This window comes from Castor canadensis, chromosome 11 (assembly GCF_047511655.1).
Source record: "Castor canadensis chromosome 11, mCasCan1.hap1v2, whole genome shotgun sequence".
Lineage (NCBI taxonomy): Eukaryota > Metazoa > Chordata > Mammalia > Rodentia > Castoridae > Castor > Castor canadensis.
Window position 1 is genome coordinate 92,912,311 of NC_133396.1, and position 24,463 is coordinate 92,936,773.

Consider the following 24,463-nt stretch of genomic DNA (forward strand, 5'->3'; position numbering starts at 1 on the left):
TCAGTCTAGTCAAGTTGATAATCAAGATTAACCATCTCAAGTCTACTCCTTGTCAAGTAGACACCCAAACTCATCTCCTTAAGCCACAACATTCTACCCATGATCCCAAAAGGCTTGTGTCCATCTCATAATGTAAAATTTATTCAGTCTATATCCAAGCAGTCCAACATTGTTCAAAAGACTAAGTTCAAAGTATTTTTTGAGATTCAAGGCAAACTCTTAACTATGAGTGCCTGTAAAATCAAAAAGAATATTACATACTTCCAATATAAATGGCAAGGATTAAATATTCCCATTCCCAATGGGAGAAATAGGAGAATAGCAAGATCAAATCAAAATTGAAATCCAGCAGGGCAAACACCAACTCCTATAGTTTTGTGTCTGACATCCAGGGCATATGGTGTTGAGAGCTCCAACAGGTCTGGGCAGTCCTGGCTTTATGTCTTTGCTTGTCGTACCCCACAATATCTCTCGGGCTGGTTGTATTAGCTGCTTGTGGCTTTGCTCAGGAGATGTTCCATGTTCCTGACATCTCTAACTTCCTGGGGTCTCCCTTGTACCTTAGGCTTCATCCTCACAGTTTTATGCATTACCCTTCTAGGGAATGCTTGCAGGGACTCTAACCCCATCACACATTGCCTGACCTCACAGGATTTCCTTTTAAATTTGGGTGGAAGACTCCATGACCTAGTAAGTCTTGGATTTTGTATGCATTCAAAGCAAGAATCATGCAAATTGACACCAAGATCTTCTGCCAACTTGAGCAGTATCTGAGGGCCTTGCATTCTTAACATACCCAACAGGACATGTTCAGAGCATGATAGAAACTATGGAAGAGTTTCTCTCAATACTTAAACTTTACTAAAATTGTTCAAGTGTCAGTTTCTTGATCATGACAGTTTCTGAAAGTCAGCAGGTCATTGCTCTCTGAATTTGTATTTTTAGTTCTTAGATCAGTGTCTGATTCAAGGTGGGCACAAAGTAAATGTAGTCATGTACCACATTCTAACATTTTGGTCAGTGGTGGACCACATATATGATGGAGTCTAATGGAATTGAAAAATTCCTATGACCTAGTTGTAGCCATCCTAACATCATGATACAATGCATTTTTCATGTTTGTGGTGGTGGTGTAAAAAAAACCTGCACTGCCAGTTGTCTTAAAAGTATAGCATGTGCAATTTTGTACAGTACATAATATTTGATAACAAATGACTATGTTACTGGTTTATGTAGTTACTATACTACTCTTTTTATTATTTTGGAGTATATTCCTTCTACTTATTAAAATAAGCTTACTACAAAGCAGTATGCCATGGTATGATGGCAGCAGTCTCATACATCTCAGGTTAACCACCCCATGATTGTATCATGAAGCCATGTTGAATGATTGATAGTTCCCATCTAGGCCTGTGTTAGTTCTCTGTGATGTTCACCCTTCTAGGTCTGTGTTAGTACTCTGTGATGTTCACTCGATGATGAAATTGCTTAACAACAAATATCTCAGAATAGATCCTGTTGTTAAAAACACATGGCTGTGATTCTTTTTTATTGTTGTAGTTTTTTGTTGAGACAGGATCTCACTATATATCCCAGGCTGGCCTGGAAGTCATATGTAACCCAGGTTAGCCTTGAACTTATGATCCTCCTGCCTCAGTCTCCTGAGTGCTGGGATTATAGGCATGGGCCACCACATCTGGCTATTTGTCTTCCTCCCTGCCTCCCTCCCTCCCTTCTTACTATACTGGGGATTGAATCTAGAATGTTGCATTTGATAGGTAAGTGCTCTTCCACTTGAGCTATGCCCCCAGTTCCCTTGCCCATGTTCTTTAAAGTGAATTAATGGATTGATTGTTGTGAAAGAATGATGTGTTTTTTCATTAAAAAAAAACACCAACAAAAAACCTATAAATAGCACTGTACTTATTAATATTTATCACCTTCTAAACCTTTTAAGGGAAGAATTTAATAAGAATGATGGGGGAAAAATGAATGAACTCTCTTACTGATTTCAATTTTAGGTTTTGAGTGAAGAGAACTTTGGGGTATTAGATAATATCAGGGTTGGGGATCTAGCTCAGTGGTAGAGTGCTTATCTAGCATGTATAAGGAAGGCCCTGGACTTGGTCCCCAGCAAAGTAATAATAATAATGATAATGTTAATAACCCAAAGAAAACCAAAACAATTTTAGACTGTGTCAAGAGTTTTCATTAGTATTAAAGATCACACTTTTATTTCCTTCTTAGTTCAGTTTTTGTGTTGAAAAGTTTAGAATTGGTCATTTTAGTACTTTCTGTTAACTCTTGTAATTTATTTCCATGTGAGTTTTTCACACATTCAGTTTTAAGGATTAAAACTGAACTAGCTCTCTGACCTGAACAAGTTACGTAACTATGCTGAACTTTTTTCTCATATGTAAAACAAAGGTGTTTATACCTATCACAGAATATTGCTGTAGCAAATAAATAAAATAACCAGGGTGTACAACAGGCTCTAGAAAAAAATGTGAGTTTTTCACACCTCCCATTTCTCTATACTTGCACAGTATTCTTTCATCATCTCTTCATAGGCAAAAGAAATATTTGAGTATGTGCAGTTAGAATCAGAGTGTGCCCTGATGTAACATGTTATTTGAATTCATCTTGTAATAGAGTGATAAGATCTTAATAGCATTGCATACCAAATTAATTCTCAAGCTTTTGCTAATGAAGACTGTAACTTATTTGCAATTTTTAAAAATTGCTGATGTTGACTAGGTGTGGTGGTACATTCCTGTAATACCAGCACTTGGAAGGGTAGAACTGGAAGGTAGTGAGTTTGAGGCCATCCTGGGTTACATATTAAGATCATATATGTTGATATATATTTGTCACATACTGTGAACTCAGTTTAAATACTTTAAGAAAACCACATAGATGTTAGAAAAACATCTTATTTGCTAAAAAAATAATTTCTTAAGACTTTGCAAAATTTCAATCTAGAGTGCATTATTCTTTTATTGTCTCTTTAATGGAAACAGAAATCCCTATTAGCTTAGTAAAATTAATTACTATTACTTTTGAATTCTGACTATTTCCATGTTCTTCCCTTGATGTTAGTTAAAACATTAGGTTTTAATCTACTAGTAACCAATAAGAATACATTAATATGGATAGATTGTAAGTCACTTTTTAAAAACATAAGTATTTAGAGCTTTCCTTTGGTGAGCTGGAACTAAGAAAAACACCAAAACTACTAACTAAAATTGTAGCCTACACTCTTAAGTTTAAAACATTTAGAAGAGGGATGGTGGAGTGACTTAAGTGGTAGAATGCCTGCCTACAAGCATGAGGCCCTAAGTTCAAACTCTAGTAGGCCAACAAACAAAACAAAAACTTGTAGAAGAAAGTGAAAAATTTTGAGTTAAAAGATGACTTTACATATTTTGATGTATTTTATTTAGACTTTAAAATTTTTATTAATGTATATTTATTGTACAAAGGGGTAACAAATATTCCTGTTGGTCAAATATTAAACTTTGTATCTAGAATGTTAAAAATGCTGGCAAAAGGAAGACATGTTATATAACATGAATAGAAAAGTAAATACTGCCTTATATCCATTTGAATTTCATATCTTAATATACATCATGACTCATACTTGCAAAATATTTAATAGGAGGGGGTATTTGACAAATGATTTGGTAAAAATATCATTAGTTATTTCACATATAGATAATATACATATTTAAATTTAGAAGATTTCATATTCATTTTACTAATGTAAGCTAAAATAATAATTATTTTCATAATTCCTAACTATTGACATTTTGACTATTTTATAGGAAAGAAGCAATGGATTTTCATGTAGATCACCAATCAAGGCCCTTTTATAAGTATGTACTTAACTTGGGGGATAGTGGTATATCTCAGAGGATTTCTTATAAAACTAAAGAGTCAAATTTTTATAATTCATTAATTTATTGCCTGAGAGTAATCTATCAAAAGGACCAAAATAACACGTTGCAACTTCCCAGAATGTATTTCTCTCCTTTTGTTTATTGAAAGGGTAAATGTGAGTTTCTCCTTTAATTTGGGCTCCTTAGGTCTAATGATTTGTTTAAGCATCTAATGTCTAGCAGAATATGTCTGAAGAAGTCCTGTGATCCTCTTAAAGTAGAGGGTAGGACTACCTCTTCATACATGCTATTTCTTAGAAATGTTCTTCAAAATGACTTGGAGTGATTACTGAAGGGAGTGAGCTCATGTGACAATGGTGCATGAGGGAGGAAGTGTCAAGCAGTCATAAGTTCATAGGCTCACGAGACATTGTCACACAATTCTTCTTTCTCCAGGAGGGTTCTGCTCCTCTCTGCTTTGGATAAGAGAGAAATATGGGTTTTCTTTTCGAAGTACTTTGTCTCCGCTTAACACAGTGTGGGAGTGTCACTTATTTTACTCTTAACCTTGTCATTACTGCCTTGTGCACATGTAGAATTGGAAACATAAAATGGGTTAACATTTTTCATTCCTTGGAGGACTGTGACTCAGTCCTGGATTTTTAATCAAGAACGAGTATATGCTTTAATTTAACATAAGAACAGCCCAGAGTAACTTTTCTACTAATAAGCAGCTTTTCCTTAAGGTCTGTTGATGTCTTTTCTCTTTATCAGTAAACCTACTCAGTGTTTATTGATTGAGAGTTCCTTATCACTCTTTGAATTCTAGTACTAGACAAAAATAATTAAATAAATTCTTACTGAAAATGTTAAGATACCATTCTCATCACTTTGTATATTATGGAATTTTACTTGATTGCAATGGCAAACCACATGAAAATAAAAAGGAAAATCCTCTGCGCCTTTCAGAGCAATGGGAAAACCTATATTCATTTTAAGTCAACAAAATAGTTTTAATTCAACAAAACAGTGATTTTTTTTTCTTCCAGTAATCAATTGAAATGGCACTATAAGAAAATTTATGAATATTATATCCTGCCCAAATAGACTTCACTAAGCCCAATAGTTCTGAGATCATAATATTTTTATCTCTGTTGAAGCATTCAAATTTAAATATATCTTTATTGCTAAAAGAAGTGCCTAGGTTGACAGAAAAAAGCAAACTATTCTTTTACCTGTTTTGTAGTGAGCTGATCCAGTTTATTACAAGTGGGCCTGTTATTGCCATGGAGATTTTAAGAGATGATGCTATTTGTGAATGGAAAAGACTGCTTGGACCTGCAAACTCTGGAGTGGCACGCACAGATGCTCCTGGAAGCATTAGAGCCCTTTTTGGAACAGATGGCATAAGAAATGCAGCTCATGGCCCTGATTCATTTGCTTCCGCTGCCAGAGTAAGGTGTTTTAAAAATATTTTGATTTTGTTTTAGTTTTTATTTCTGGTAATGGGATTTGAACTCAGTGCTTTGTGCTTGTGAGGGAGATATTCTACCACTTGAACCATGCCTTCAGTTCCTGTTTTAGTTTTGTAAAACACTGGTAACTTTGGATGGGTTTATCCAGCTGATCAACTAGTGGGAACATCTTTGATATTTTGCTTAGGATGAAATAGTGTTTCAATGATAATTGTCCTTTCTGAACTGGTAACCTGGTCATGGCCAACATTAGTTTTCTCTAATTAAAACACTTGTTATCTAATTTCTTCTAGCAAAAACTTAAATTACGGAGGCTCTTAGATGTTTGAATTATTGAGTTCATGTAGGGATACTAGCTTATGCATAGGAGATATTAAAAATATGGCATCATTTGATATATAGTCTTTTATAGATTCCAACCAAACACTGTTAGCTGAGTAGGAATCTAGGAGATATGTTGTGGCTATAAAATGTATTATATGTGAAGAAGCAGGACTAAAGGTCTTAACAAAAAATTGGGAAGCATCATTTAAGGGGTTCCCAAAAGCATCCCTTTGACCTTGAGTTCCTGTTAGTTACTATCTAATCTTTTTTTCTTCCTTAGATTTTAGGAATCTAAGATTTTAAGATTTCATTAAACATAGGCTACACTCATTATTTTTTTCTCCTCAGCTCTTTTGACTACTCATTGGGAGCAGTCAATGCAATTTTTCTTTTTCCTCATCATTCAGTTCAGACTGTCCTGGCTAAAATAATTGATGTTCTCTCAATTTAAAAATTCAAGGAAAATGTTTATCTTTTATCTTACTGTATTTCACTACTACATTTGACAAAATTGAGATGAGTCTCCTTTTGAAATTTTCCACTCCATTTTAATTCCATGATATCTTACTGTTCTTGTTTCTTTTATATCTAGCCTTGTTAATTGGCCTTTTTTTCCCCTTCACTTGTCTTTTTTAGCAGTTGATTATCATTCAGGCTTCTTTCCCTAGTTTACTGCTTTTCTTACATTAATTCTCAGTTTCCTGGTCTTTAAGGTAGTGGCTATACCTACATCACAGCGTTATCCTAAGATGAGTGCTGAGCAAAGTACTTAGAAGATCGTATTTAATAAGCATAATATTAAATATTACCAAGTGACTTTGTACCCATTTTAGTTTGTGTAAATTTACTCTCTGATATTTACACAAGGACAAAATCACTTAATGATGCATTTCTCAGAATGTATTCATCTCTGCCATTAAGCTACACATAACTATACAATAATCAATTGTATTCTTAATATACTTGAAATAACCAGTAAGAAATTGTAATTTCAGAAAGATCAGTATTCATGTGGTTAAAAAATATGATACTGTTGATAAACAAAATAAGGAGAGATTTATGGGAAAAATGATAAATGTTTATATTAAACACTTAAAAATATATTCCATTTTCATGTACAGAGATTCAATATCATTAAGATATCAATTCTTTCAAACTTGACCTATAAATTCACTGTAATTTCATTGAAAATTCTAGCACAGATTTTCCTGAAGCTTGATAGAATTCTCAAGTGGAAGTGTCAAGACAATTTTGAAGAGGGAAAAGGTGTGGTAGTGATAAGGTGGGAGTTATTTTATAGTATAACAAGAGTTTTTATAAGTTTTAGTATTAAAGTATGGTATTGGTACCAGAGTACACAAGAATATCAGTGTAACAGTCTAGAGCACTCATGAAATGACCCACATATAGTGGGAATTTAGTGTCATTAATCAGTGGGTAATAAATTCATTGGTTAGTCACTAAGTTGTATTAGATAATTTTATATGGAAAAAGATAAGTTAACTTCTTATGTCTCTATAAGTTTCTTACATCCTTAGAGTTTCAGTCTGATAGCCAAACAATCCATTTAGAACTGAACTGAATTGAGGGGAGATCACAACAAACACCAAGGAAATCCAGGGAATCATCACAGACTACTTTGAGAACCTATAGTCCAATAAATTTGAAAATCTTGAAGAAATGAACAAATTTCTAGATACTTATGACCATCCAAAACTGAACCAAGAGGATATTAACCACCTAAACAGATCTATAAAACATAATGAAATTGAAGCAGCAATAGTCTCCCAAAAAAGAAAAGTCCAGGACCTGATGGATTCTCTGCTGACTTCTATCAGACCTTCAAAGAAGAACTAATACTCACACTCCTTAAACTTTTCCAGGAAATAGAAAGGGAAGGGAAGGAACACTGCCTAGTATTACACTTATACCAAAACCGGACAAGGACACATTAAAAAAGGAGAACTACAGGCCAATCTCCTTAATGAACATTGATGCGTAAATCATCAATAAAATAATGGCAAACCGAATCCAACAACATATTACAAAGATCATTCACCATGACCAAGTCAGCTTCATTCCAGAGATGTGGGGATGGTTCAACATATGCAAATCAATAAATGTAATATGGCACATTAATAGAAGCAAAGACAAAAACCACGTGATCATCTCAATAGATGCAGAAAAAGCCTTCAATAAGATTCAACACCATTTCATGATAAAAGCTCTAAGAAAACTAGGAATAGAAGAAATGTACCTCAACATTATAAAGGCTATATATGACAAACCTGTAGCCCACATCATACTTAATAGGGAAAAATTGAAACCATTTCCCCTAAAGTCAGAAAGGAGATAAGGGTGCCCACTTTCCCCACTCCTATTCAACATAGTCCTGGAATTTCTAGCCAGAGCAATAAGGTAAGAAGAAGAAATAAAGGGAATACAAATAGGTAAAGAAATTGTCAAAGTGTCCATGTTTACAGATGACATGATCCTATACCTCAAAGACCCAAAAAACTCCACCCCAAAACTCCTAGACACCATAAACAGCTTTAGCCTTGTAGCAGGGTACAAAATCAACTTAACAAAAATCAGTAGCCTTTCTATATACCAACAGTGAACAAATTGAGAAAGAATATCAGAAAACAATTCCATTTCTATAGCCTCAAAAAAAAAAATCAAAGACCTAGGAATAAACTTAACAAAGGATGTAAATGACCTCTACAAGGAGAACTATAAACCACTGAAGAAAGAAATCCAAGATTACAGAAGGTAGAAAGCTCTCTCATGCTCATGGATTGGCAGAATCAACATAGTAAAAATGGCTATACTACCAAAAGCAATCTATATGTCCAACACAATTCCCATCAAAGTCCCAGTGACATTCATTACAGAGATTGAAAAAAATCTACCCTAAAGTTCATTTGGAAACACAAAAGACTGGGAATAGCCAAGGCAATACTCAGCAAAAGAGCAACATTGGAGTTATAACAATACCCAACTTCAAACTATACTACAGAGCCATAGCAATAAAAACAGCATGGTACAGGCACAAAAACAGACATGAAGACCAGTGGAACAGAATAGGGGACCCAGATATGAATCCACGTAGCTCCGCCCACTGGTTTTTGACAAAGGCACCTAAAACATGATGGAGCAAATCATATGTTTTCATATGACTCAACAAATCATATGAAACAAATATTGCTGGGAAAAGTGGTTATCTGCCTGCAGAAAACTGAAACTAGATCCATGCCTATCACCCTGTACTAGTATCAACTCAGAGTGGATAAAGGACCTTAATGTCAGACCCAAAACCTTGAAGTTATTCCAGGAAAATGCAGGGAATACTCTGGAAGCAAAAGGTACAGGCAAGGACTTCCTCAGTAGAAACTCAAGTGGCCCAGGACCTAAGAGAAAGGATGGACAAATGGGAATTCATGAAATAAAAAAAAGCTTCTGCACAACAAAAGAAATGGTCTCTAAATTGAAGAGACACACAGAGAATGAGTGAAAATCTTTCGTAGTTATACATCAGGCAAGGGACTGATAACTAGAATATACAGGGAGCTCAAAAAACTAAACTCCTTGAAAATCAATGAACCAATAAATAAGTGGACAATTGAACTAAATAGAAACTTTTCAAAGGAAGAAGTCCAAATGGCCAAAAAAAAAAAAAACCCACGCAAAAAAAAATGCTCACCATCCCTGGCCATAAAGGAAATGCAAATGAAAACCACACTAAGATTCCACCTCACACCTGTTAGAACTGCTACCATCAAGAACACTACCAACAACAAATGTTGTTGAGGATGTGGGGGAAAAGGAATCCTCATACACTGCTGGTAGGAATGTAAGCTAGTACAACCACATTGGAAAACAATATGGAGGCTTCTTAAAGACCTAAACCCAGATCTGCTGTATGATCCAGCAATACTACTCCTAGGGATATACCTGAAGGAAAGGCACCTGCACACCCATGTTTATTGCAGCACTATTCACAACAGCCAAGCTATGGAAACAACCAAGATGCACTACTTCTAATGAATAGATTAAGAAAAATGTGGTATTTATGCACAATGGAATTTTATTCAGCCACAGAGAGGAATGAAATTTTGTCATTCGCAAGTAAATAGATGGAACTGGAGAACATCATCTTAAGCAAAGTAAGTCAGGCTCAGAAGGCCAAAAATCTCATGTTCTCCCTCATTTGGGGATTATAGACCTGAAACAAATGCAATTAATATTATTGGGCATTTGTCATACACTAACAGAGAACATGCATGGGAGGAATAGAGCAAGGGAAGGAAACCTAAAACTTGAATGTGGTTGATGTGCTCACTGTATAGGAGCAAATGTAGTAATTTAAACCAGCCAAGGTCACTATGGGAAGAGGACCAAGAAGTAGTGAAGAGGTCTGGTAGAGATGAACCAATGTGGGTTGTAATATACATGTGCATGGAAGCAACACTAGGAATCTCTCTGTATGGCTATCTTTATCTCAAACTAGCAAAAATGCTATGTCTTTTTTATTATCTCTTGTTTTCTGTTCAACAAAATTGGAGAACAAGAGGCAGAATAGGTTCTGCCCAGAAGCAGGGAGTGGGGATGAGGTGGTCCAAATAATGTATACACATGTAAATAAATGTAAAAATGATAAAATAAAATAAAAAGTACTGAACTGACTTGTAATTCACTAAACTGTTCCTTCTGTATTCTGTATGTTACCAGCAGAATCATTTGGGAACTAGTACTCTTTCTTTTTCCTTCTTTATCTTCCAAATGTAATCAATAAAAAGTTTTATAAGTTTTCTCTTCTAAACATTTTCTTGAATTATCCCTTTTTTCCCCACTCCTACCATCATCACTGTTCAAATGGTTTACAAAGCCTTTCCATGATGCTTTTCCTACCCTCTTCTTCAGTCTTACATCCTACTTCTCCCTCTGTAGACGGTGGTGTTCTTGCTCTGCAACTCATACTCATTCTGCACCTCTACCTTGGAATGCAGTCTCTCTGTACCCAAGTAATTTTTACTTGTCTTTTAAAACCCAGCTCAGAATTTTTTGTTTATTATAGATACAAATTCTCCACCCAGATATAGGATTTGCAAATATTTTCTCTTAGTGTATAGTTTGCATTTTCATTCTCTTTAACATCTGTAGATTAGAAGTTTTTACTTTAGATGAAATCCAGTTTATCAATTTACTCTTTTATATATGATACGTTTCTTGTCACCTCTAAAAAGCTGTCATATCCAAGTCACAAATTTTCTTTTTTGTTTTCTTCTAGAAACTTTATAGTGTTATGTTTTACATTTATCCCTGTGATTTATTTTGAATTAATTTTTATGTATGGAGTAAAGTATTATTAAAATGATTGTTTTGTATATGGTTGTCTGATTGTTCCAACACCATTTGTTGAAAAGACTGTCATTTCTACTCTTAATTGCCTTCCACTTTTGTTATCTGTAGATGTTTGGGTCTGTTTCTGCACTCTCTATTCTGTTCTATTTATTTATCTCTCTTTATGCTAATTTCACATTTATTAATAGAACTAACATCACAGTTATAAAATTGGCAAATTTCATTAAAGATAATATATGAGTGGTAAATAAGTACATGAAAAATAAACAGCATCATTAGACATTACATAAATGCTAATTAATACCAAAATGAGATACCACTACTTACTTATTAGTATGACTAAAATTTAAAAGACTACCCATATCAACAGAGAAGGATGGGGAAGAACTAGAACTTTCACACTCTACTGGTGGGAGTTAAAAATGAAGCAGTCATCTAGAAAAAAGTTTGGCAGTTTCCTAAAAAGTTAATCATATATCCATCCTGTGATACAGTATTCCACTCCTAAGTAATTACTCAAGAGCAATAAAAGCAAATATCAACACAAAGACTTGTACATGAATATTCATAACAGTTTCATTTGTAATAGCTAACACTGGAAGTAACCCATATATCCAACAAATGAATGGATAGGCAAACCATGGCATATCTGTAAATGGAATACTATTTGGTGACAAAAGAATAAAGTATTGATACACTCCACAAGGGATGAATCACAATAACTATCTAGCAAAAGAAGCTAGACAAATGAACACACACTGTATGTATGAGCACATGCTGGATAAATCTATTTGTACAGAATTATAGGAATTAATGCAGATCAGTGGTTACAGTGCAGAAAGAAAAGCAGAGTGGTGGAATAGAATTACTAAAGAAGAAGGGGGTTGATGCATATGTCTGTTAGCTTCATTGTAGTGATGTTATCACAGGAACAAATATCTGTCACAACTTACCAAATTGTGAACTTTAAAATTTTTCAGTTTAATGTATGCCAGTTAAATCTCAGTAAATCTTTGAAAAACAGTTTATTCAACTATTGCCAATATTTTGATTCTGGGTTTGAGCTGAGTGAGGTGACCTTCCTTGATGTTTTCTTTAATATTTGTTGCATATATCTCTATCATTTACCATGTTTAAAAAGTGGTTCTTTTTTTATGTCTGTTCTCTTTGTAGTCTGTGAAATCCTTAAGGATGTCTAATTCATCTTCATATCGCCATAATCTAGATCACAGAGTCAAAAAAGTTTAGGAATTAAAAATGACAGAAAGCCTAATGTTTATTGAGAGCTCACTGTATTACAGGCACAGTAATAAGGACTTTATTATCTTAATTCTCACAGTATCCTATGTGGTCACTTACGTTTCCCCAATGTACTGTGACAGAAACTGAGCCTCAAGAGAATTTAAGCACATGCCCTCATGAGGACTTAAGCTCAGATTCTGACTCCAGAACCCCTGTGCTTAATTACTACTGTCCACTTTGTATACTGAAAGTAGCAACTTTGTCCTAAAGGTTACATTCCTTTAGAATACACAAGTAACGGGAACATCCTTCAGAGAATTTCGAAAGCATAGAAAAGAAAAATTTTTCTTCAATAATCTTCCAGCAATGTTTTGAAGAGATAACCTATTTATGGCATATTCCATCCAGCTCATTTTTTGATCATGTGTGTAGTTTATATAGAAAGCATTATTTTACATAGTTTTGTTTTTTCCATTTAATGATTTATTGTAACATTTTATATGACTTTATATTTCATTTTTTAAATGTTTTGGATCATTTTCTGAGAATGAATTTATTATTTTATACTAGGATAGTAGAGAGTTTCCCAGTTTTTAACTGGGGAATTTACACAAATAATACTTACTTAAAATTAGTATGTACAAGTACAAAGTTGTAGAGAAACTTTTAACTGGCAACCATATAGTGATGCTGTTATTATAATTAAAGATATTAATGTGGATTTGTCAAATGCTTTAGTGAAGTTACCATGGGATCTTATCAGAGTGAAGCAGTGCAACTATATATTTTATAGTTTGAGAAAAAAAATTATACATGTAAAGCTTATCACATTTTGATTGTTTAATTTGCTCAGAAAGTATACATATTTATCCTTTCTTGTTAGACAATTTAAGGAAATATAAAAGACAAGAATGCTAGAGGAACCCTTGCAAGAAAAACAGTTTTGTGCACAATGTTTTAGCCCCTCAAATTGCAAAAGAGCATGGGCCTTTTTTTTTTTTTTTTTTTTGGTGACTGTGTGTTGTGAGCAGATTTTGAATTAGTTGCCATAACAATGACCTAGTAAAAAAAATTCTTGAAAATGTAGCTTAGATTAATAAATGGCATAGATATGACAGAACTACAAAGGGGAAAAAAAAGCAGCTGTATAATGAATTATTCACTTTCCCTAAGAAGATATATTTATGTAACATTTTCATGCCCCTGGTCTTAAATAAGTGGTTTTTTTCAGCATATGTAACTGGCTAACTGGAAAATGACATTTCCATTTTTATTAATTGAACAAGAAAATAAATTGAGCAAAAAAGAAACTAATTAGAATTAACTTGAGAGAAAAAATAATTGGCCAGATAATTGACTAAATAATCTGTTAAACTAGAGGTAGAATAATGAAGCATTAACTTTGGAAGGATATAGTTCAAAGCTTTGGAGTCATAATGACCTGGATTAAAATCCTGACTTTGTACTTACTAATTTGCAAGGGCTTGTTATTCAAGCTGTCTCATTTTTCTCATTTTTCCTGGGCAGATACATTAATTTTATTTAGCACATTCAGAGTTTGTAAGTTTCTGAATCTTAGTCATCAAAAATATTTATTGAGAAGCTACTGATGTATAAAACAAAGTCCCTGCGCAAGCGGAGCTTTTATTTCTTCTGATGGGAGGTGTCAAACAATAAACAAATAAATAGACATATGACATGTTGGATGCTAAGTGCTCTGACAGAAATAAAGCAGAGAAAGGGAACAGAAAACATCTCATGGTGAAGGAAGAATTGTGTGTAGACTAAGGGTGTGGAATGTTTTTAAATGCAAGGTATTCAGGAACTCTTTACAACCTCTGGTTTGAGCAGAGATCTGAAGTAAGTGAGGGAGAAAATCACAAAAACATCTGTAGAAAGAACATTCCAGGAAGAAAGGTTGCAATACATGTAAAGATTCTGAAACAGCAGCATATTTGCTATGTTCAGTGCAGTGAGGGAGCAAGACCAGTGATGCTGTGGCAAAATCAGCAGTGGTAGAATTGGCAGATTAAGTCAAAGTTACAGCCAGCAGGCAGATCATTTAAGGCCTTGTAGGAATTCAGGACTTTGAAATTTATTCCAAACAAGATGGAAACTATGGAGGTTCTGTGTTGAGGAATGACAATATCTAAGCATATAGCAAGTTTCATTCTGACTGCTGTATTAAGAATATGTCAGGGGTTAGAGGTATGGCTGAAATGGTTAAGTGCCTACCTAGCAAGCATAAGGCCTTAAGCACCAAAAATTTTTAATTACATGAACAGATCAAGCAATGTGAAGATAGCTATATTATGGGAAAAATTGGGATGGAAGAAAGTTAGGAAATCAGTACTATCATGAATTAGAGAGTTACTGTGATAGATGTGGAGATGATTCGGTTCCTGATATATTTTAAAGGATTTCTAGATAGATTGGGGAGGCAGTGAAAATATGACATGTTTTGATTATTTTGTTTATTTAATTTATTGCATACCTTAGGATTGAACCCAGGGCCTTGTGTGTACTAAGCAAATGCTTTACCACTTGAGCCATGCCCTAGTCCTTTTGTTTCGAGATAGGATCTTGCTAATTTTGTCTTTTATCCTCTTGCCTCTGCCTCCTGAGTAGCTGGGATTACTGGTGTGTGCCACCATGCCTTGGCCTGTCTTAGGCATTTTAAATGTGAAATATCAGAAGTATAGAGTTTAGAGGGGAAGGTTGATGGGAAGTAAAAATGTGGGAATCATCAGACTACAGTTGGCACTTAAAGTCATGAATCTTGAGAGATCACTCAGAGACTGAATGATCACTCAGAGAATGAGCTTTCCAGCACTTAGAGATCAGATAGGAGAAACCCATCAAAGAATACTGAGAAGGAATAACCTATGAATGAGCAAGAAGAAAGCCAAGTGATTAAAGTATTCCAGAATATAGGGAGTGATCAATTGTGTACAATACTGGTAAATCAAATAAGGTGAGTTCCAAGAATTACTCAGTAGTCTTGGTAACAAGGAGGTGGTAAGGGATTTTGTTGAGCATCTTTGGTAAAATGAAAGCCTGATTGGTTGTAGGTTTAAGAGATGTTGGAGGTGAGGAAGTAGGGACAGAGCATAAAGACATCTCTTTTGAGGAGTTTTATTTTGAAGGGAGCAGAAAAATGAGAACTTCACAAAGTATATTCTCTTTCTAGTTTGCAGCTCTACCATCTTTTCTTGTCAAACCACATCTACTTCATTCCTTGATTGATTACCTACCAGACTGCTTTAGGTATTTGAGTTTTCATATGAACCCATGTAGACGAGATTCTGCAGTCTTTGCATCTGATACAATACTAGAAGTGGGAGGTGATGTTGTTACTGATCAAGAAAAGAAATAAAATCAGCAATATGGTAAGAGAAGAACTTGATGGCTAAGGAATAGAACATTTTATTTTATTCTAAGATGTCTTACCACTAGAATAGCTTATACACTAGTATTTGAACAATTACTGTTACTATCTTTTGTTTTTTTTAAAAAAAATATTCACACATGGAAGTAGAAGGAGACTATTGGAGAAAAGGAAGGGAATTGGGGGGAGGGAAGAAGGGAAGGAGAAGAGAATAATGGAGGGCTGTTTCAAAATATGTTATATGCATCTATGAAAACACGATGAAACCCATTATCCTCACATTTAATTATTATATACTTAGGCTAATAAAAATATAATGGAAATTTTAAAAAGAAACATTTTTATTAGTGTGGAATATTAACATGTCCTAGGATCTTTTAAATTCAATGAAAAATGAGTATTTACTTTGAGCCAGGTACTTTTTTTTTATTATTATTTGTATGTGCATACAAGGCTTGGGTCATTTCTCCCCTCTGCCCCCACCCCCTACCTTACCACCCACTCCGCCCCCTCTCTCTCCCCCCAACCCCCTCAATACCCAGCAGAAACTATTTTGCCCTTATTTCTAATTTTGTTGTAGAGGGAGTATAAGCAATAATAGGAAGGAACAAGGGTTTTTGCTGGTTGAGATAAGGATAGCTGTACAAGGAGTTGACTCACATTAATTTCCTGTGCGTGTGTGTTACCTTCTAGGTTAATTCTTTTTGATCTCACCTTTTCTCTAGTTCCTGGTCCCCCCTTCTATTGGCCTCAGTTGCTTTTAAGGTATCTGCTTTAGTTTCTCTGCGTTAAGGGCAACAAATGCTAGCTAATTTTTTAGGTGTCTTACCTATCCTCACCCCTCCCTTGTGTGCTCTCGCTTTTATCATGTGCTCAAAGTCCAATCCCCTTGTTGTGTTTGCCCTTGAGCTAATGTCCACATATGAGGGAGAACATAGATTTTTGGTCTTTTGGGCCAGGCTAACCTCACTCAGAATGATGTTCTCCAATTCCATCCATTTACCAGCGAATGATAACATTTCGTTCTTCTTCATGGCTGCATAAAATTCCATTGTGTGTAGATGCCACATTTTCTTAATCCATTCATCAGTAGTGGGGCATCTTGACTGTTTCCATAACTTGGCTATTGTGAATAGTGCTGCAATAAACATGGGTGTGCAGGTGCCTCTGGAGTAACCTGTATCACAGTCTTTTGGGTATATCCCCAAGAGTGGTATTGCTGGATCAAATGGTAGATCAATGTTTAGCTTTTTAAGTAGCCTCCAAATTTTTTTCCAGAGTGGTTGTACTAGTTTACATTCACACCAACAGTGTAAGAGGGTTCCTTTTTCCCCGCATCCTCGCCAACACCTATTGTTGGTGGTGTTGCTAATGATGTGAGCCAGGTACTTTTAAACATACTTTGGAGCCTACAAAGCTAGTTAGTTCCTTTCTTCACATTTATAATTTGGTAGAAGGCAACTTTGAGGGAGTACAAAGTGCTAGCTGGGGGCACCATGAGAAGCCTCCTAGAGGAGATAGTATTTGAAGTTGTCCTTCATGTACTGGTAGGTTTTTAGAAGCTTGGCACAGAGGGCTTTATAGAGAATAGTGGAAATAATAGTAATAAAGTCTTAGGGCTTAGAAAGGCCTGTGAATAACTAAAAGAACAGATTAATGTGACCATCTTAATGGCTAGTTCACATTGCTGGTTTGTCATTTTATTGAATTATGTGCAAAGTTATTAGCACAGTGGCCTGAATCAAGTTTGAATCAGGCTATAAAATAAGAGTCATTTTGATTTATACTAGAACTCTAGTAAATTAGTTTTAACTAACTGTAGTTATCAGATTCCTAAACATTAATTTCTGTTTCCTTGCTTTAACTTCATTTTAGTATTTTAATGATACACTTAAAGTTAGATCTGTATCTTATGAACTATGCTTTGAGAAAACTAAAAACTTTGTTTTCCAATATTCAAAATTTGTTAAGATCTTATTATTTATCATCCAGAACAGAATGACCTCTATTTTCATTGCTTTCATTAATACTTCTTTATATGTTCTTCTGATTATAAGTCTTGAAACAGGGCTAAGTTGACCAGTTAGTCTTTGTAAAACTCATAATTAGAAAATTTGAAACAAATAATTTATATTGTAAAACTTTAATTTTAGTTGCACCCCCCCCCCCCAAAGTTCTGTAAGTTTTAAGAAAAGAGATCGTATTTGTTGAAATCCTCTTTCTCATCTCCCTCTGTCTTTAGGAAATGGAGTTATTTTTTCCTTCAAGTGGAGGTTGTGGGCCAGCAAACACTGCTAAATTTACCAATTGTACCTGTTGTATTATTAAGCCCCATGCTATCAGTGAAGGTAAGTGAACTGAGTTGTTACTACAGTATATCCAATGCATCTTGTGAATGTGATAGCTTATTTTGTTAATTTTTATTTTCTTGATGTATTTTACATGATGAAATTAAAGTATACTTTTACTATTTCAATTTTTTCTTTGGAGACATAAATAAAAAATGACAAATTATAAGGAAAAAATCTGTCAAAATCTCTATCTCTTGATATCTGTGCATTTTTAGAGGGTATTCCTCAGGTTGTTCATCATGGCCATATTCATTTATCCTGTTAACAAATCTTGGGACTTTTAATGTCCCTCCTGTCTTTCCAGTCACATAGCTGAGATTCATTTAATTCACTTATGTAGCACTCCTAATGTATTATTTAAACAATGTTTACCACATCTATTTACCTGTTTACCTCAGCCTTCCTAAGAAGGCTAGAGAAATTTCCTTCAGTTCTCAGTATCTGATAAAGTTCTATGACATATATACGTATATATGCATATATATGTATATATGTATAAGTATGTGTGTACATATGTACACATGAATATATGTAAATTGAGCATTTGTAAGTTTTTTTATTTTTATCTGTTTTTTCATCTACTTATTTTAGTCTATTGTATGGATTTCTATCATCTATTCCAAATATTTTTGGCAATGAGGTGGGGAAGAATTATAAAGATCACCCTTGAAAGCTAGGTTATACTAAATAAGATACAGAGTTAAATGGATTTTTAGATTTTATGCTTTGTAAGCATCAAAGTAATTGATGTATACAGTAGAAAAACTGGGGGAAAGAATATGCATGTATATAACAATGAAAGGTTACCTAAGCTGGGTGTGGTGATTCATTCCTGTAATCCCAACACTTGGGACACTGAGGCAGGAGGATCATGATTTCAAGGTATTTTGGCCCACATAACAATTTTGAGGCCAGTCTGGACTATATAGCCAGACCCTGTCTCAAAAAATTTCTTTCTTTTCTATCATCCAGAGATAGTCATTGTTAATATTTTTGCATTTGCTCCAATCCTTTTCTTCTGGATTTGTATGTGTGTGTGTCTATCTTGTGACACATACAAGTAATTGTAATGTTGCTGAGATGCATGTCTGTAAGCTGTTGCTTTAATTTACTTTTTGTGAGCATTTTGGCTGCCCTTAAGTCTTTATGAATATTTTAATACCTCATTTAATATTTTATACTAGTAATATAGATCATGTACAATATTTGGATACTTAGATGATTTCTAGTTTTATTATATTAAAAATAAAACTTTGAGCCAGGTGTGGTGGTACATGCCTATAATCCCAGCACTTGGGAGTCACAGACAGGAGGACTGAAAGTTTGAGGCCAGCCTGGACTACAGAGTAAGTTCAAAGCCATCATAAGCTATATAGCAAGACCCTGCCTCAAAGACCCGTATTAATAAATAAATCTTTGAAGGATATCTTTTTGCATAAATATTTGATGCCATCTAATCATTTCCTCTGGCTAGTGTCCTAGAAGTAGAATTATTGGTTTAATGGATATGAGCCTTAAAGATTTTATTGCAAAATTAATACTTATTTAATTATTTAGAAAGTACTTTAATATGTTATAGATATTATCTAGGGTCATAATTAAAGGGAACTAACATGCATGATGGGGAACAAAATTTTAAGGAGAACTTACCACTGTGGGCTGGGTAGCAGATTGGTTGGTACCTTATACATTTCTTCTTTAATTGTCAGAGCAAGTATGTCACATAGATGGATTTATTATTCTTTTCCAGATAAGCAAGTTGAGGTTCCATGAGATTATTTACCGAAATTGGAGTAGGGAACCCAGGATTCAAACCTGTTTTTTTTTTTTTAAGCCATTGCATCCTTTTCTCTTATAGTAACAAAAACAAAAACATCATATGTAACTCTTCCATAGGAAGAGTTTGGTAACTCTTCCACAGGAAGCAATAGCAATATAAATGGCTGACAATCTCTGAAAATAATTGAAGTGTGCGTGTGTGTGTGTGTGTGTGTGTGTGTATGATGGATGTATATATATATACATACACACATACACACTATGTAACATACACATTTCCTGTTTGCATGATGTATGTGCACATATGTTTGTGTTTATATATGTATATGTATATATATATATATCCCTAGGTAGGAAAAATGAGTGTAATATAAGATCCCAATTTTTATAGATTGTACATATATATGTATATATATATGCATATATAAAATATCATGCATATTGAATGTAATCATACAAGTTCTTATTTAAAGTCCTCAACTTTTAACCAGGATGGTAGTTTATGCCTGTAATCCCATCACTCAGGGGACTCAGGCAGGAATGTTTCGAGTTCAAGGCCAGTGAGAACCTGTCTCAAAAAAATCTACAATATATAAAGTCCTCAACTTTTAAAAAAGTTTATCTCTGGTATCACAATATGTTTTATTCAGTTAGATATTTATCTGATTTAATCTTTTATAAAGAAAAATGTGATTCATGGAGCGAGACTGTGATAAAATAAAGTAGTATTAGAATAAATACTATATGTACTAATGAAGTATATAGGTGTAGGTTTTGCTATATACCTTAATAATTATACAGATAAATATAATTGAGGTCTAATAAAGTAGTGTATATATATACATAAAATGTCATGTCAAAATCACCAGTTTTAATATATATGTATAATTTTTATATTTATATAGGCTTAAATCATTTTTGATCAGAGATATTCTTTAAAGATTGACTACATTTTTTTTAATGTGCTGGGGATTGAATGCAGGGCCTCACACATGCTAGGGAAGCACTGTACCACTGAGCTTATATCCCCACCTCCTTTTTGTGTTTGATATATAACATTAGGATATGTAAATTAATAAAAGCCAAAGAAATTTTTGTTAAATCTATTCAAATAGCAGCATACACTTTGGCATTCCAGTTATTTTGAAAATCCTTTTTCTATGGGGGCAATCTAACCAATGTACAATGTAAGACTTTGGAACTGGCACAATGAATCCCCTATATACAATGAATATATGCTAATAAAAGTTTTAAAAACCCTTTTTCCTTCGATTACAGGGATACTTTAAGATCATTTTGAAACATCTAATTAACCTAACTCTGGTTAAACTGTGGGAATAGTAAAATGCAATTTGAAGTCTCATATTGAATTTATTATTAATTTATTTTTCCCTTCTCAATTGCTGGTGTATGTTTATCTTTTTCTGTAATAACCCCATATCCAGGTATTTTTAATTTTACCCATGGCCTAGTCTAGGCATGAAAGAAGAGATTTAAAAAGTTGTAGATTATAGAGCAGCTAAAATGGAATCTGTTGACTGCAGACTTCCCCCTAATGGCCAGAGTGACAGGTTGACCAAGCAAAGCTAAGTTCATTGCTAGTGCAGTAAGGAAGAGCACACACTTGATGGAGTCTTTGTAGACTCTACAAGGAAGAGGTAATGGGTAAATATTAGAGAGTCTGGGTTCTTCCCTTGGGAGGCTGAAGGTCAGTCTTTCCATGCAGTCATCTGATTGAGATTGTGCAAAGTTCATCATACCAGAGTTTAGGGTCAGTGGAAACATTGAGTCAAGGATCTAACTAAGTTTTGTAAATACTGTTGTTCGATAAGTGAGTTGTTTGCCTGTTTGAGAGGAAATTGTGAAAGGGGGACTGTTTGAGTAGTCCATTGTTGCAGTAAAAGGGTTTGGGGGAAGTTCCTGAGGCAGACAATGAAGTTATTTACTGATTTACATCCTTATCTTTCTGGGCAAGAATTTTCTGGGCACTGAATAGTGGTCATGTGTACATAGGCACTCTTAGTTCTTAGCCATAAATTTAATCTATGCGAATGTAGTAGTTTCACTTCTCACTTCTAAGAGCTGGAAAAAAACAAGAGAAAGTTTAGTTTTGGGACTATATGGTAGGAAAAATAAAGTATATTTAAAGTCCTTGCAGTCTTTTTATATATGCAGTTTGAAATATATATTGTCATTTTGTGGCTCAGGTTTTAAAAGAAAGAAAAACCGGGTGAATGTTCTTATGTTTTTGTTTGTGTGTCCTCAGTATTATTTATGTGTAATTTAATATCCTCCATAAAATGAATTATTTTTACTCTGAGAACAGGCTATGTAGATTTGAATTCTGGCTCTGCTACTTACTAGCCATGGGGTATTGGATAAATTGCTTTACCTCTTTGTATCCTATTTGTTTCCTTATTTGTTAAATGAAAATAGTAGTATATCCTGTTCATAGGGTAACTAAGTATTAAATGCATTAGTTACATAAAAGGGCCATAGGACAGAATGTATCACTTAGTTAAGTGTTATGTAAGTGTTAGGTATTATTACCATTCTATTACTATTACTGCTGCTACTAATATTAATTTAAGTAAAGTTGAGGGGTTACCTAGTAACAAAACACTAACAAAAGATACATTCACTGGGGATTGGAGGAGTGAGTAAATCCTGTCATTGTTTAAGGGAAAAAGTACTTTAATATTTTCCCCAGTTAAAGTCTAGGTCTAAGTTAAGTTCATGAAGTAGGATTATTGCTTACATCTATGTAATTCAGCAGCTATTTTCTGATTGCCTATTACTGTGGGCTTTGGGTAGGAGGTAGTAGCCAAATCCAGAAGGGCTACTTTTCCATGTGTAGTGGCAAACAATTTAGCATTTTAAAATATTAAAAGTTTTATTATAACAGATTCAGTCATTAAATAATTTTATTATATTGTTAATAACAGAGTCCATTCTGAAATTCAGGATGGCTTAAAAATTTCACCTTGGTCTTTAAATCCATACATTCTAAATCCATGTATTCTATTATTTGATGAAACTCTGTGGAAAGTTTTTTTTCTTTTTTTTGACAAAACTGAGGTTTGAAATCAGAGCTTCATACTTCTTGCTAGGCAGGCACTTTACCACTTGAGTCATGTTCCCTGTCTCCTGTGTAGCTGGGATTGCAGGCATGATCCACCATGCCCAGCTTTTATGTTCTGGTACTGGAGTTTTGAACTCAGGGCCTCATGCTTGTTAGGCAAGTATTTCACCACTTGAGCCACACCTCTGGCCCTAAAAATTCTTTAAAAAGTTATATTCTGTATCTCAATGCTATGTTTTGGTTGTAAAATTACTTCAACTTTCATGGAGAATGTTTAGAGCAATATATAGGGAGATACTTTGGAGTTGTCTGCATTTTGTTAACTATGAAGCAAATTATTTTTAATTTTAGAATATCAGATAATTTATACATTTGATGCCACAATTGGCACTATTATGCTAATTGATACAGGACTGGTAGCAAGAGTATCTTAATTTTCACTTCTAAAATTGGGTTATTGTTACTCAGGACCTATTTCAAAGTTTTAATATCCACATTAAGAGTAGTTTTAGTGTTAGGTAGGGCAAGACACTGAACAACACGTTCTACCCGTCCAGTCTACTAAATTTGGATAGATCAAATTGGTTAAGTTCCCAGCTTTTTGTATTAAAATTTCTTTATGTAATTCAGTTTCTGGGATACTGTAGAAGAAGTGTGAAATTTTTGGGAATAGAGAAATTGAATTTAAACATCATAAATTTTATTCAGTTTCAACAACAAAAAAATCTTGGAATGGGCCCAGGTTTGCTTAGAATATCATAGTTTTGAGTCCTGTGATTGTTCCATATTTTAACAGAAAGATGGAATTTATAACATATGTACCATGTACATTAAAGTACATGTAAGGCCCCTGACTTTCAATGCCTGAAATTTGTCATGCATTTTGAAGCATAAAATTATAGGCAGTAAAAATAGTGTATGGATTTGTAAGTTTTAGGAACTTTAAATGAAATTAGTGGTTTTTTGATTGAGGAAGAATGTCAAGACTTCTGCTAGTCCCTTCCAAAAGCATCCTAATTTCAAAAAGGATCACATTTAATGGCTTTAGAAATTGTGAGGTTTGGGGCTGGTAGTGTAGTTCATTGGTTGTACAACACTTGCCTAGCATGTACAAGACCCTGGGCTTGATTCTCAGAACTTGAAAAAGGAAAAAGAAAGAGGGAGGGGGGAGGAAAGGAGGAAGAAAAAAGAAATAGTGAAATTTTGTTTGCTAATGTGTCCCAACATCTGATAATCTTCAGAGGAAAATGAGAGTCCCTAGAATTGTCAATTATAATGACTTAGTAGAAGGCAGAGGGCCCTCAAATCTTGTTTATGAGATTATTATAAAAGGCTTTCCCCAGAAATAGTGCAACAAATGTTTCATTGTTATTACTGTTTGCAGTTCATACTTATGAAGACCTATGTACTTTACATGAATTGTTTAATTCTCAAAGCAAAGAGAGTGCACATTAATTGAAACCTGTATCATAGAGGAGAAAAACTAGTCAATGATATGTTAACCTGCCCAAAGTCACACAATTCTTACTGGTTGGGTCAGGATTTGTTCCAGGTTTGTCTTAATTGTATCACGTTATAAC

At 34.2% G+C, this 24,463-nt stretch overlaps 1 protein-coding gene across 2 annotated transcripts in view; it reads left to right on the top strand.

The window, feature by feature from the left end:
* Positions 1 to 24,463, top strand: part of Nme7 (NME/NM23 family member 7) — a 191,420-nt gene that overhangs the window by 63,022 nt on the left and 103,935 nt on the right. For both annotated transcript variants that reach the window (XM_074047543.1, XM_074047544.1), the window contains 3 exons: positions 3,825 to 3,875; positions 5,125 to 5,332; positions 17,914 to 18,019. In XM_074047543.1, the coding sequence (XP_073903644.1) occupies positions 3,825 to 3,875; positions 5,125 to 5,332; positions 17,914 to 18,019 (365 nt within the window). The remainder of the gene's footprint in view (positions 1 to 3,824; positions 3,876 to 5,124; positions 5,333 to 17,913; positions 18,020 to 24,463) is intronic.